At 43.0% G+C, this 13557-nt stretch overlaps 2 protein-coding genes across 2 annotated transcripts; one reads left to right on the top strand and one right to left on the bottom strand.

Annotated features, from left to right (window-relative positions):
- Positions 1–378: 378 nt before the first annotated feature.
- Positions 379–2956, bottom strand: psmd6 (proteasome 26S subunit, non-ATPase 6). The gene is made up of 8 exons (XM_067236729.1): positions 2705–2956; positions 2220–2425; positions 1960–2105; positions 1617–1836; positions 1214–1322; positions 921–1089; positions 725–802; positions 379–613 (listed from the first exon to the last, which is right to left on the bottom strand). The coding sequence occupies exons 1-8, from the start codon at positions 2847–2849 to the stop codon at positions 517–519; spliced, it is 1170 nt and encodes a 389-aa protein (XP_067092830.1). The 5' UTR covers positions 2850–2956; the 3' UTR covers positions 379–516.
- Positions 2957–3387: 431 nt separating this feature from the next.
- Positions 3388–9044, top strand: slc2a9l1 (solute carrier family 2 member 9, like 1). Its single transcript, XM_067231532.1, has 12 exons — positions 3388–3411; positions 3846–3941; positions 5445–5605; positions 5745–5869; positions 5989–6118; positions 6283–6431; positions 6694–6881; positions 7255–7365; positions 7724–7825; positions 8083–8158; positions 8512–8639; positions 8859–9044. The coding sequence occupies exons 1-12, from the start codon at positions 3388–3390 to the stop codon at positions 9042–9044; spliced, it is 1476 nt and encodes a 491-aa protein (XP_067087633.1).
- Positions 9045–13557: the final 4513 nt, after the last annotated feature.

Below are 13557 nucleotides of genomic sequence, written 5' to 3'. Positions count from 1 at the left end.
TCTCAACTCACTACACCATGGGGTCCCCCCGTTAAATTAGGCATTAATTAATGTGATTTCTTTATCTGTAAATTAAATAAATTCTTTTTCAATTACTGATTTCATTGAATTCAAAAGTTTAAGAATTTCTTTGATTAGAATATTTTTTTGGTAATGCGTCGTGTAGGTCTTAAATTTCAATCTTTATGGTCTCAAAATGTCTTAAAAAGGTCTTACATTTGACTTACTGAAACCTGCTGGAACCCTGTATTTAATCTCCCATGGGATTGCAATCAGACAGTGGTCATTAGGAACACAGATCTACCCACGACACACAGATGATTGACCAAGATTCAGATATCACTTCCAGTAGTGTGTTCAGTCTTCAACAAAACTGGGTCACCGAAAAGATTTTTTTATTATATACACAATATAAGGGTCACTTTTTCAGACAAACTATTGGTGTGGATACTGGTACAACAGAAAACCCCAGGTGTTCCTTCCACGTAATGTCAGCCGACTCCTACATGGGCCATGCTACATGTTGATGACTCGGGACAGCTTCTGAACTCTGTTCAGCAGCAGGTCCCCTTTCTTGATGGTCTCCTGATACTGCCAGTTCTTACTATCAGGTCTGGAAAACACAGGAATATATACCAATGATCTCTGATACTTGTCAATCCAGCATTTGGAAACTGCATTCCAACTTCATAATTTTGACAATCATGCAAGACAACACATTTACCTGTTGGTTTCCACAATCTCGTTCACTTTGTCTATTTTGCAATGGAGGCGTCCGGCAGCTATGAATCGAGAGAGTTCCCTGAGAGACAAAAAACACAACAATTGTAATATTAGTCAACTGCAATATTTTACTTTAAAGCATAGTCATCAGGTTAAGCCTAATACAATGTGCCAGAGATGGTCCAGCCGTGACTCACTGGTCGATGAACTCGGTGCTGACTCCGAAGGCCTCGGCCATGTAGCCCAGGGTGAGGGAGCGGTAAGACTCCAGCAGCTGGCTGTAGGCGTGGATCCGCATCTCCCTCACATAGTAACGGTAGTGGGGGGCAAACAGCCAGTCCTTCTTCATTTCCTGCTCCACCGTTGCTGCACAAGGGCCAAAAGGAAATATCACCCAATTAACTTTACTCCTGAGGGATACGACAACTTTAAGACAGGATTAACAGGAAGTAGTGCCGGATCGGAATATTGATCTGAAAGTGTCAATTACCCAGTGACTGGAAGAATACGGAGTAACGGCACTCGTACAGAGAAAAGAGGTACTGACGGACTGCAGGCAGACTGTGAAGAACCTCCAGGATCTCAGCTCCCTTAATCACCTGGGGAGGGGGTGGGGGGTGAAGGGGAGCACATTGTCAGTCTCCATACTGCATACTGCAGAGTAGTTGAAATATAACACACCTGACCTGGGGCTGGGCGATATATCGAATATTGGTGATAATATTGCAATAATTTTTACGATGATGTAAAATTAGAAAATATTGTGTTAACACACACAGACACACACCGTAATTTTTTTTTATATTGAGATAATTTTTTTAAAATATCGCCCAGCCCTTAACACCAGTCTTAACACCAGCACGAGTAGCAGGGAGGCCCCATCCATCACCCACCTTCTCACGGAGGTCAGGCCTCTTGAGGGCGATCATGCAGACGTAGACTGTGTATGTGACGAAGGTCTTGTAGTCCATGAGCTCATAGGAGGTGAAGGTGGACACCGTGTCCAGGAAGAGCTCAGCTGCCTGTTTGAAGTCCCTGATGGCTACACAGTACAGGCCCTGGTACACCTTCAGGCGGTTCCTCCTGTCCCAGTCACCCCCTTCTTCGATAAGGCTGCAGAGACAGAAACACAGGGGGAACTGTGAATATTCAACACTGTGGTGTGGCTGTTGATTGGTTGCTTGTGAGGAAATATGAGTGTTCGGTACAACTTGTATAAAACACTTTAAACACTACCTTTTGGCTTTCTCAGTATTGCGTGTGATGAGGTCACTGTCCATGTAGAAGAGTCCAATCCTCAGAAGGTAGAACACGATGTCTAGCCGATGTCCCAGGGCAACAGTCTTTTCATAGGTCTTCCTGAAGGCAGTGAGTGCACCCTCCTGACCAAACACCCAAGACATAACACACATTGCAGTCAATGACAAAACACCTGGTGACAAAAGGTTAGGCTGATTACATGGTTACATTTTATGTCATTAAAAAATCTGAAGCACCTTATCCCCAATTCTAATGAGGTATTCTGCTTTGGCCATCATAGCATCTCGGATTTCACTCTCGCCCAGGTTTTTCTCCGCATCTTCAAGCACATCATCCAGGCGTTTAAGCTCTTCCTCGTTGGCCTTCTTCATCTTGCTCTGCAAGTCTGTGTCAAGCTGCCACTTCAGGTCCTTGCACAGGCCCTCGTAGTAAGGTGCCATGTCTAAGACGAGAGAACACCATCACCACAACATGCCAAGTCATTTTGCTATAAATATTGCTAGCTACGTAGCCAAGAAGCGCTGTTTCCCATGCTAAACATTTTAGCTTGCTACCTAGCGTGCTAGCTGGGCTAGCTTAGGCTAACTTGACTGTTAGCTGGCAACTGTCAACAAGCGGGGTTCAGGACTTGTTTTACTCAAAGCTAGCAAATTACAGGATATCCAGTGGTTTGTAAAATATATTTTAAATAACATGAGATATTTTGTGATTCACCACTTACTGTTCTCTTTTATGGAGTCCATGAGCTCCGTCTTCACTTTAGCATCTTGTCGGTGACCATCCATCGTGAGCAAAAATTTCAGCTGTGCTATCCTAAGATCAGGGTTCTTAGGCAAACCTTCTTCTTCCAGATTTTCTAACGGCATGTTTGCAAGTATAAAAGAGAATCAAAACAAACACAAATGTTTTGTTAAGAAATAAGTCAAAAAGCTATCGTCTACTAGCCAGCCGACGATGACTACAGAAAACACTGAACTTGCTACTTCCGCCAGACCGACAACCATAGAGGAAGAAAGACAAAGACATATTAAGAGCCGCGTATCCAGTTATGTATTTACTGCCGTCTGCTGGATAAAGATGTGACTGCATCTTCAATAAATCAACTACAAGTTTAAAAAAAAAGACACACAATTTTTGTAAAATATATATATATATAATAAAATATGGACAAACGTGTTTTTGTGAGGGTTTTTTACTGAACAAATGTTACATATTGGATTTAAAACAATAGTACACACACGACCAATTAGATTGTCTCTCTGACTGCTTGATGTTATAGTTCCTCTTCCTTCCCTTGAAAAAGTAAAAGATTAATCATACACTTAAAATATCTAACAGGGCTCAAGGGATGTACATGAGAACATGAGTACATGAGTGTTGAATGGACTTCACAAGTGAGACATAATGGAGGGTTTTCTGAGTCAACTGGTAATCAAACCTTTAATTATATTTTATTGCAACACTATTCATTATGTAAGGCGATGTTGATTGTATAAAATAATACCTAATAATACATTAGGCAACCCAAGAAGAGTTTTTATCATAGGCAGAACGATCAAGGCATTCATCAAACAAGTATTAAGAAATAGACGTTTAGATAATATTTTGTTGTATTGACGTCATTTAAAATATAATATACAATAGATACACGCAATTGTCCAGCAATACCCTTGTAATGGGAGACCCATGACTCAGCAACATTTTTATCTGTTATGATGTGAGAAATTAATATACCCAAAAGCATTATACCCTATAGAATAGTACAATGTCTAGTGGTGTAACATTTTTATGTGGTAAATTGTGATAAAGGTGTGAGTACATTTTGACAGAGAAGCACACACCTCTCTTGTCCTACCTTCCAGACCCATGGGAATGCTTGGTTGTTCATCATAGTTCTGGGGATTGGAGGATCCTTTCAAAACGGGTTTCATGTCACTGTCCTCAGTTCACCCTCACCAGTAAGATGAACATTTCTTCATTCAGTATAATCTACCAGTTGTTGAGAATAAATGGAAGAGGGATGTCGTCCTGGTCCATGCACTCATGAATTTAAATGATTGTGTCAGTACTTTCTAAAATAGTAGGATGAGTGAGAAGCTAACCTGCTGTGAGATTACTTGGCAGGGCACAGATGGTGAATGCACCATTTGTTCAAGGTTCAGGACTATCCCCATCTTGTTACGCTTCACACAACTCAGAATATTCAAAATGAACATCTGCTGTGGTACATGTCTACCTTGACAGGCTTTAGCACAAACTTGTAGGCAGAGATGGCAAAAGTACACACATCCTTCACTCAAGTAGGAGTACAGATACTCATGTTTAAAAAGACAAAAGATAAAAGTACTGACTACACCTTTTCACTCAAGTTAAAGTAAATAAGTATAGGCTCTGACATATACTTAAGTAACTACTGTGCAACAATGTAACAACAGTGTAATCACAATGTAATGATAGTGTAATAACAGTGTAACAACAGTGTAACAGTGTTGCGTTTCACTTGTCCATGCACAAAAGTCACTTGAGGTGTTATTAAAAATGTTATTTGTTACATACAACATTTACACAATTTCTGCAGAATGACAGTGTAATAACAGTGAAGAGATGGACATCCTTCACTCAAGTAGAAGTACAGATTCTCATGTTTAAAAAAACTGGTAAACATTGTACTGACTTTACTTCTTCACTCAAGTATGGGCTCTGACACATACTTAAGTAAAAGTAGCCATTAGTACTACCTGGCAACAGTGACAAGAAATAATATTGATCATGCAACCAAATACAGATTACAACTAAAGTAATTAGCCTGTTTTGAAAGTGTAAGAAGTATAAAGTACAGATATTTGTGTAAAGAATTTAAGGCGTGAAAGTAAAAAGTGGACAGAAAAGATTTCTGAAGTTACTTCCCATCTCTGCAACAGTGCAACAACAGTGTAATCACAGTGTAATCACAGTGTTACATCATTGTAACAACAGTGTTACAACAGTGTAATAACAGTGGGATAACAGCATAATAACAGTGTAATGACAGTGTAATAACAGTGTTACAACATTGTAACAACAGTGTTACAACAGTGCAACCACAGTGTAACAACAGCGTAACAACAGTGTAACAACTGTGTAATAACAGTATAAACACAGTGTTATAACAGTGCGATAACAGCATAATAACAGTGTAATGGCAGTGTAACAACAGTGTTGTAATGACAAGAAATCATATTGATCATGCCACCAAATACAGATTGAAACTAAAGTAACAAGCCTGGTTTGAAAATTTTAAGAAGTAGATAGTACAGATATTTGTGTAAAAAATAATTAAGGAGTGAAGTAAAAAGTTGTCAGAAAAATAAATTGTAAAATACTGATACCAGAAAAATCTACTTAAGTACATAAGTACTTCGTTAATTCCCATCTCTACTTGAGGGAAACAACACTTGTTTTGACCTCGTATGTGTTTTCAGTATATCCAACGCTTCATCAATAGCAGTTGGTCTGGGAGACATGAGGAGCGTGCAGCTTCACAGACGGTCACCCTCATCTGGTCAGCTGTTGTGTCCATCTATGCTGTAGGGGGGCTGTTTGGCTCTGTGAGTGTTCGAAGTGTAGCTGAAGCATTTGGGAGGTAATTGGCCAATTTTTCAACACAAAAGAGACCGTCCTCTGGGACAGAGAATATGTAACGAATGAATTGACCATCTAACTGAATGTATACAGGGAGAAAAATATAATGTTGCCCATGTACAACTTGGTTTTATCTACAGAAAGAGAGCCATGATTTACAACAACGTAATAGGCATTGTTGCTTCAGTGATCATGTTTACAAGCAAGGATGCAAATTCCTTTGAGATGGTCCTAGTGGCACGATTCCTGTATGGATTCACAGCAGGTAGGTCTACCATAGATGACTTAATATAGCCTGAATGGAAAGTTGTATCATCATCTGTTATTACAACAAAATCCCATAGATGTCAGGCTGTCAGTGTTCCTTGTGTGTGTCAAACTCAGGTTTAGGAGGAAACCTCCATGTCATTTACTTGGGAGAGAGTTCCCCCAAAAGGATCAGAGGTTTAGTCATTTTAACCTCAGCTACCTTTGTCTCTATGGGTAAACTTGCAGGACAAGTTGTTGGTCTAAGGTACAGTATAATGATCATCTGACTTTCCCTAGTTTCACCACATTGTTTATTTCCGTTGTGCTTGTGGTTAACCAATCAATGTAGTATTGTGTGATACACAATATGTTAACAGATATGTATTGATTTATTGAATAGACTTGATGGTGGGTATTGTGTTTTCTCAGGGAGATTCTTGGCCGTGAGGACTTGTGGAACGTACTCCTGTGCGTCCCTACATGTTTCTCTGTTGTTCAGCTGGTCACCCTGCCCTTCTTTCCTGAGGCCCCCAGATACTCATTAATAGAGAAGGGAGACACAGAGGCATGCAAAAAAGGTTGGGATATTTCTGCACAGTCATTCATGCTGAAATCCACTGTCCAAAGGGCCTTTGGACAGTGCAACAACTGCAATAACTGAAACAATGGAACACTGAGTGCTATGCAAATGTATATAAAAAACGTAATTATACTGAATGTAGGAGAATATCTGAGTTGACATTTACATTTTTAAGTCCCCTAAAGTATTGGCAAACAAAATACAGTCATTATGAGCCATGCTGGGTGATCATACAAATCTGAAATGCTTGCGTGTCCCAGCTCTTCAGAGTCTGTGGGGCGGAGGTGATTATAAGCGGGAGATTCAAGAGATGGTGATGGAGCAGACTGCCATTAGGGGGGTTCACTCCAAGAGCCTGTTGGAGCTGCTGAGAGACAGAAGTGTACGCTGGCAGCTGCTCACCATGATGGTGATCTACGGCTGCATCCAGTTCTGTGGCATCTCGGCTGTAAGGATGCTAAACTCTACCCTTACATTTCCTCTGGAGCAGGCTGGCATTAGCTACGCTGCTTGATCTCACAATCTGAGGAACTAAATGTACTCTATTGAACTGAGTTAGCTCTTGTCCTCCATCTCTCTCTCTCTCTCTCTCTCTCTCTCTCTCTCTCTCTCTCTCTCTCTCTCTCTCTCTCTCTCTCTCTCTCTCTCTCTCTCTCTCTCCCTCTCCCTCTCCCTCTCCCTCTCCCTCTCCCTCTCCCCCTCCCCCCCCCCCTCCCTCCCTCCCTCCCTCCCTCCCTCCCTCCCTCCCTCCCTCCCTCCCTCCCTCCCTCCCTCCCTCCCTCTCTCTCTCTCTCTCTCTCTCTCTCTCTCTCCCCCCTCAGATCAGTGTGTTCTCCTATGACATCTTCCTGAACGCTGGTATTCCCCAGGATAAGGTCCGCTATGTGACGTTGGGTGTGGGAGCGGCTGAGGTACTCACCTCCATCACATGTGTGAGTCCTGGGGAAATGCTCCGTTTACACATGAACACCACAATCACACCTGCAGAGGAGGTATTTCACCCTTCCCTAGCAACCGTAAGAGATTGCTTCGCTAACAGGACTGTAACGGCTGAGATCGTTCCCTAAATACAGCAGCAACGGCTCCCCTACAGGTGGACTCTGTCACTAGGAGGCCACAGCCTCTCTTGGGCTTCCCAACGATAAATCATCACAGAGACCTCTTAACTCTGCTGTCTCCGCTGTCCTCGCACCACAGCGTTAGATGGATGGGGAAAGTTGTGGCAGGGTTCTGGTTCCCTCCCCTGTGAGAGGGCTGCCACAGCTCTCTGTGTGTCTCCCTGTCCCCCAGGGCCTGCTGATCGAGAGTGTGGGGAGGAGGCCGCTGCTCTGGGGGGGCTTTGGAGCCATGTCGGCCATCATGGTATTAATCACCGCCACGCTCAACCTCAAGGTGACCTCTGAGCTCTTTGGCGGAAGGGGGCTAGTGTGTGTGTGTGTGTGTGTGTGTGCACTTGGGGGTGTTTGGATATGTATTTGGGGACCTTACCTCACTTTGATACAAAAAGAATGTGACATAGGTTATATATGTAAGCAGCGGGTGTCACAGACACAAATGTCACCGTTAAAGTGTGGCCCTTTATGTTCAGTTATCTTGTTATGTATCTGCTTCCAGGACCTTATGTACCTGAGTCTTGTATCTGCTTCCAGGACTACAGCTACTGGATTCCATACAGCACTGTTGGCTTAATATTCCTCTTCATAATCTTCTATAGTGGAGGACCAGGTATGTCTACAATACAGTACATGTAGTATGGCTATGGATTGGATTTGGACAGAATGCTACCCTCCATGGTGTCATAGTTACAGTAGTACACATCCAAGGCTGGGGAACAGTCAGGTGGCTGAGCGGTGAGGGAGTCGGGCTAGTAATCAGAAGGTTGCCAGTTCGATTCCTGGCTGTGCCAAATGACGTTGTGTCCTTGGGCAAGACACTTCACCCTACTTGCCTCGGGGGGAATGTCCCTGTACTTACTGTAAGTCGCTCTGGATAAGAGCGTCTGCTAAATGACTAAATGTAAATGTAAATGTAAGGCTGTGGTTGTTGATCTGAATAGTTCCTCCTTGGTCTTTCTACAGCTGGAGTGTTGCCCTCTCTCACCCATGAGCTTTTCATCCAGTCATGTCGGCCAGCAGCGTTTGTCTTCGTAGGTATCCAGCGCTGGATAGGCTTTGCTGTCCTGGGCCTGGCCTTCCCCTTTCTCCTTGTAAGTCATCAACTCAGAACTTTGGTCACGTCTGAATGAACTGTCTGTTCGTGTGAGCTCTAATTTAGACATCACAGGAATTGAGGTTTAACTGATAAGTGTCTTGGCTCTGAATGGAACAATAGAGCAGGAGCTTAATGACAGGAGGTGAGATGCTCTTCCTGCCTACGCTGCAGTGTGAGTCCCTGGTCTTTCACACCTGTTTCCTCGTGTCTGCAGGTGGAGCTCGAGTCCTTCTGCTTCCTGCTCTTCTCCTGCATGTGTCTGCTAGCCGGCTTCTACGTTTTCTTCATCCTCCCGGAGACCAAAGGCAGAACCCTGCTGGAGATCAACGAGGAGTTCCAGAACATTCACTTGTGTGGGAAACCCCCCTGTGATGATAAAGCCATAGAAACCAGATTATGAGGTGTCAGAGATGAAGAACTGCTGGAAGAAGGGAAAAAAATTTTAGGTGCTACTCATGGCTCATTTATGATAGGTTGAGTGTGACCAAAAATTATTGAGAAGTACATCATAGATGTCACATGCATCCACTACATTTCACTATAAATGAAAGAATATAGTTGTACAATGTACTGCATCTCATTTCTTCTTCATAGGTACTGTTTACAAAGCACAGCATGGCTTTGCAGTTTATAGAAGTTATTTGCCTGGTGTGTGTTTTCCTTTTCAAAGATCACGTCCATTGAAAAATACCATAACTTTCCCACCATCGCTTCATGAATCTCCACACTCCCAGTTCCCTGTGCTTCTCTTTGAGACACTCCTCCAATAACCCTAATAGCATGAAGCCTTCAGACCAGCCAATCAGTCTGCAGGACATGCAGAGGCTTCCCATAGCTTCTACACCATCTCCCTAGACTTCCATAATCATGTGGCTCTTTGAGGGCTCTCACCCCCCTTATCACTGGCCACCAGCTGCCCCAGGACTGGAGCTCTTCATTAGCCCTTAAACACGGAAGCAGCACTGCTCCCACTCCAGGATGCCCGTTGATTGACGTTATCTTGGCCGGGGAGAGATTCTGTGTTGGCGTCCCGCTGTACCTCGTTATCTCTGGTGGGGATTAACCAGAGGATTAATTAGAGCAACCATAGTAACGGATAACGGCTCCGCCTCAAAGATTTGGCTGGTCAGTCACTGTGATTTCAGCCACTGAGATTTCCGTGCTTCTTCACATGGTAGTCTTTAACGGGAAGGACAGCTGCTTAGGTAGGGACATGATCAGGACAACATTAGAGCCATACTGTTGCTCGTCAATAAAAGATAGCTTCATAGTTAGAAGAAGACTTAAGAGTTGTATTTTTTGGTGCAAAGTGACAGTTGTTTGTCATTTTTGACAGAAATTTATTCAGTCAAAAATAACCACCAAAATTATGTCTTTTTGCATTTGAGTGTGGCACACTTTTCAGTGCCCCAAAAGAGTTGTAATGACACAAAAACATCAACAGATGGCGCAGTCAATCTGCATAGTTAAAACCACTAGACAGCAAAGTGGACCCACTAGACACAGGGTGACAAAGCATGAGGATATGTTCATGTGACACACAATAGCACTGGCCTATATCTTATGTAGTCCATGTTTTCTATTTGTCATTTGATAGCGGAATAAGATTTTGTTGGTAGTATTTTATCAGAATAAAACAAAGAATCCTACTATGAATCATCATTGAGTGGCTTCTGTCAATGCTTTCCTGTTGACCTTCCTGTTGTAGTTGACTTAAGGGGTGAAACGGACACCATTACTCTGAAAGACTAATCAGGGGCATAGCTTGAAAGCAGTTTTATAATACCTGGTGGTATTTTATGTTCTCTTAGAGCCTTTGCTAAAACCAGAGCCTCTGCAGAGCGGGGAAGCCTGCTGCAGTAGGAGCTCCTCTGGGACTCTCAGGTGAGAAGTGGGCCAGGTCCCTGTTTTTAACTGTTTCACTTCCTGCCTGGGAACACTGGACGCACTCCAGAAAAAACACGACCCGTTGAAAACAACAGAGGAAGGCAACGTAAGCATTAATGAAATCGGACTCAGTGGAGATGTGCTAATTGTAACGTTGTTACTGAAAGGTCACAGAATCGCTCCGTGTTAATGCAGTGTCAAGGACAGGGGGGTCGACGTGTCCATAGGATTCAAAACCCAAGGCCACTTAGTTGAGATTTTCTTTTGTTGAAAAGGTGCTTTTGCTAAGTGGGGGATAATCTACTGGATGTGGAGGATTTAGAGGGTCACTGTAGATCTTTCTAGAAAGGCATACCCAAAGCTGAAGGTCATTCTGTAAAAAATGAGGGGGATAACACCAAGGGTAGTTGTTTATAAATGTAGTAACGTTGATGTATTGCATGGATGGGGCTTGTGTTTACACTGTCCTGTGCTGAGTGTGTTTTCAGTTTTCTGGGATGGTCATAGTCATGGTCTCTAGGTTGGTCATGGTTTCAACCACAGCATCTGCTATGAACCACTGATTAGAGCGAGCACCAGTCTGCGGGAGCTCAGAGGAAAATACACCCTGAAACAAGAAGATCATAGACTATCTCTGGCTCATTTACAGCTAAGGGCTAAAGAGGCCCATTCATCACGATAGGTTTGAGAAATGTAGGGAAAGAGAGATGGAGAGAGAGAGAGAGAGAGAGAGAGAGAGAGAGAAGCTATGTAGTTGTGGTGATTTAGTGCAGGTGGCACACAGATGGGACCCCTCCCGGGACCTAAGCTCGTTAATGAGTCACTGCCGGGGGGCCGGGGACGTGACATCATGAACCAGACGGACCCCTCTGGCACCAAGGAATAAAGGTACCCAGCATGCCACTCCCCATTATGATGAGTTGCCCCCAAGTCGTTTGATCTGCGGATTAACCAGCTAAAAACTGGCACAGCCTCATGGCAGAATGGTGAATGTGTCAGATCAGCAAGTACATCATGAACTTAAACCCTAAAAAAGCAGCCTCAAGCTAATCAGGGTAATGGATTGCTCAGGGGCACAGCCATACAGCTAAAGTTGCATTAACCGTTAAACCTTTAGCTTACACTCAAACGTGTTGACAAACACGTTTGACCGTTGCTACATACATCTTCGGTTTTGGTTCTTGTGCTTCCAGACTGTTCCAGCAGTGAGTGGTGGTTTGAGAGGGTGCAGGAGTCCCAGTATGAGTGTAGGAGAGGGGCTAGCAGATGGAGTTAATACCAAACAGAGGGGTTACTGTCACACAGTATTAACAGCATACCCTCAGGAGAGGAGTGGGCTCCAGAACGGCCAGAGGCACTCAGGCAAGACTGGATGAGTCGACGCAATATTTACCAAGAAGGATTCTGGGAGGTCATCGGTCGAGAAATCCACCTCTGCCCTCTTGTTCCTATATGTTTATAAAGGGGATTATAGGTCATGGACACCAATTATCCCCTCATGGCCAGCTCAGAATATGGGAAAATACTGCCGTGGCCAAAAGTATTGGGAGCGACATACATTTTGTGTTTGCAAAGCTTGCTGGGCCTTGGCATAAAATGCTAACATAATTTCAGTGTCATTTCATCAGCACAGGGGAAAGTGTGAACTAGTTCTAGCCAGGTGAAATCACTCTATCATTGTGTACGGTTTTAAGAGCAGATTGACTGCTGTAAAAGAGGGGACTATTAGCATATATTCAAATCAAATCAAGTCAAATTTATTTGTATAGCCCTTTTTACACGCAAGCATGTCACAGAGGGCTTCACATACGCCCATAGAACTGCCCCTCAACCAACCTAAACCCTCAAGGAAGACAAGGAAAAACTCCCCAAAAACTCTCAACAGGAGAAAAAAAATGGAAGAAACCTTGGGAGGAGCAATTCAGAGAGGGATCCCCTCCTCCAGAGACGGTTGGTGAGAGAGAGGAGCAGAACACAGGCTAAGCATAGTCATACAGTGTCGATGGGTTTTGATATATTGAAAATGTTCGCCCCAAAAAAGCTTAAAAAAATATGAAATGTGCCTTTAATGTATTCCAGTATTCTATAGAAACATGTGAACATTTTTTCCTCAAATATTGAACCAGCAAACTTTGCTAAACACATTTGTCATTGCCAAAACTTATGGCCACGACTGTACTCAAGAGTGGGCTAGCACACCATCACTACTACAATACCAAAATCAATATCTAAACAATACCAATTATCTGGTTGAAAAATTGATGGGTTTAATATTTAATTTATAAACATCCCGTTTCCATCCATGTCCACATTGTAGAGACTGTGGTGAAGGTCAAATGCTACTTTAATTGTTGTGTGAGAGTGTATGCATTCTTACCATAGTAATTGGGAACACATGATAAGATAGTGGGAGGCACCAGTGAAGGCTTGGCCATTCCTGTCACGCATCTTCTATTCACTGGAACTGGACTATGTGTGTGTGTGTGTGTGTCTGTGAGCACTGTGTGTGTGTGTGTGTTTGTGTGTGTGTGGGAGATAACACACCAGCATTCTTCAGTTGTAAATAATTGAATCGGGCTATTTTAGTTTGCTCTGAGCTGAGCTGTAATTTGGAGCCCTTTATCTCTTAAGGACCGGTAATTATGTCTGTCAGAGACTTCCAAAACAACTGTTCCAGCTTCACTTTGACTTCAAATAGACAACAACTGACATATGTGCTAAAAGATGCACAGCAGCGAGATGAGAGAATATACAAACAAACAAAAACATTTTTTCAGCTTACGGCCATTGGCAAGAACATAGTAGTTTATTTTAATTCCAATTCCACTTAGTATTGCTAGTTATGTACCGTTAGTATAGTTAGTCCTCATATTTACATTTTAGATTCCTATATGTTTAATGTTTGCACCTTCCTGCCAAAGCAAACTCCTTGTCTGTGCAAACTTTCATGGCGAATAAAACCCATTCTGATTCTGATTCATAGCCTGGACTTAAAGTGACCATCACATTCGGTGTCTAGATAAAAC

Source organism: Osmerus mordax, chromosome 1 (assembly GCF_038355195.1).
Source record: "Osmerus mordax isolate fOsmMor3 chromosome 1, fOsmMor3.pri, whole genome shotgun sequence".
Lineage (NCBI taxonomy): Eukaryota > Metazoa > Chordata > Actinopteri > Osmeriformes > Osmeridae > Osmerus > Osmerus mordax.
The sequence above is the reverse complement of the archived record's forward strand: the minus strand, read 5'-3'. Positions and strand labels throughout refer to the sequence as shown.

Bases quoted from the DNA above. Each gene is read 5' to 3' on its own strand.
- psmd6 (XM_067236729.1), bottom strand. From the start codon at position 2,849: ATGCCGTTAGAAAATCTGGAAGAAGAAGGTTTGCCTAAGAACCCTGAT. The intron at 1,090-1,213 runs GTAATTGACACT...GCCCTTGTGCAG, and splicing joins CGTATTCTTCCAGTCACTGG to CAACGGTGGAGCAGGAAATG. The intron at 803-920 runs GTGAGTCACGGC...TTTGTCTCTCAG, and splicing joins AGCACCGAGTTCATCGACCA to GGAACTCTCTCGATTCATAG.
- slc2a9l1 (XM_067231532.1), top strand. From the start codon at position 3,388: ATGGAGGGTTTTCTGAGTCAACTG. The intron at 7,366-7,723 runs GTGAGTCCTGGG...CCTGTCCCCCAG, and splicing joins TACTCACCTCCATCACATGT to GGCCTGCTGATCGAGAGTGT. The intron at 8,159-8,511 runs GTATGTCTACAA...GTCTTTCTACAG, and splicing joins CTTCTATAGTGGAGGACCAG to CTGGAGTGTTGCCCTCTCTC.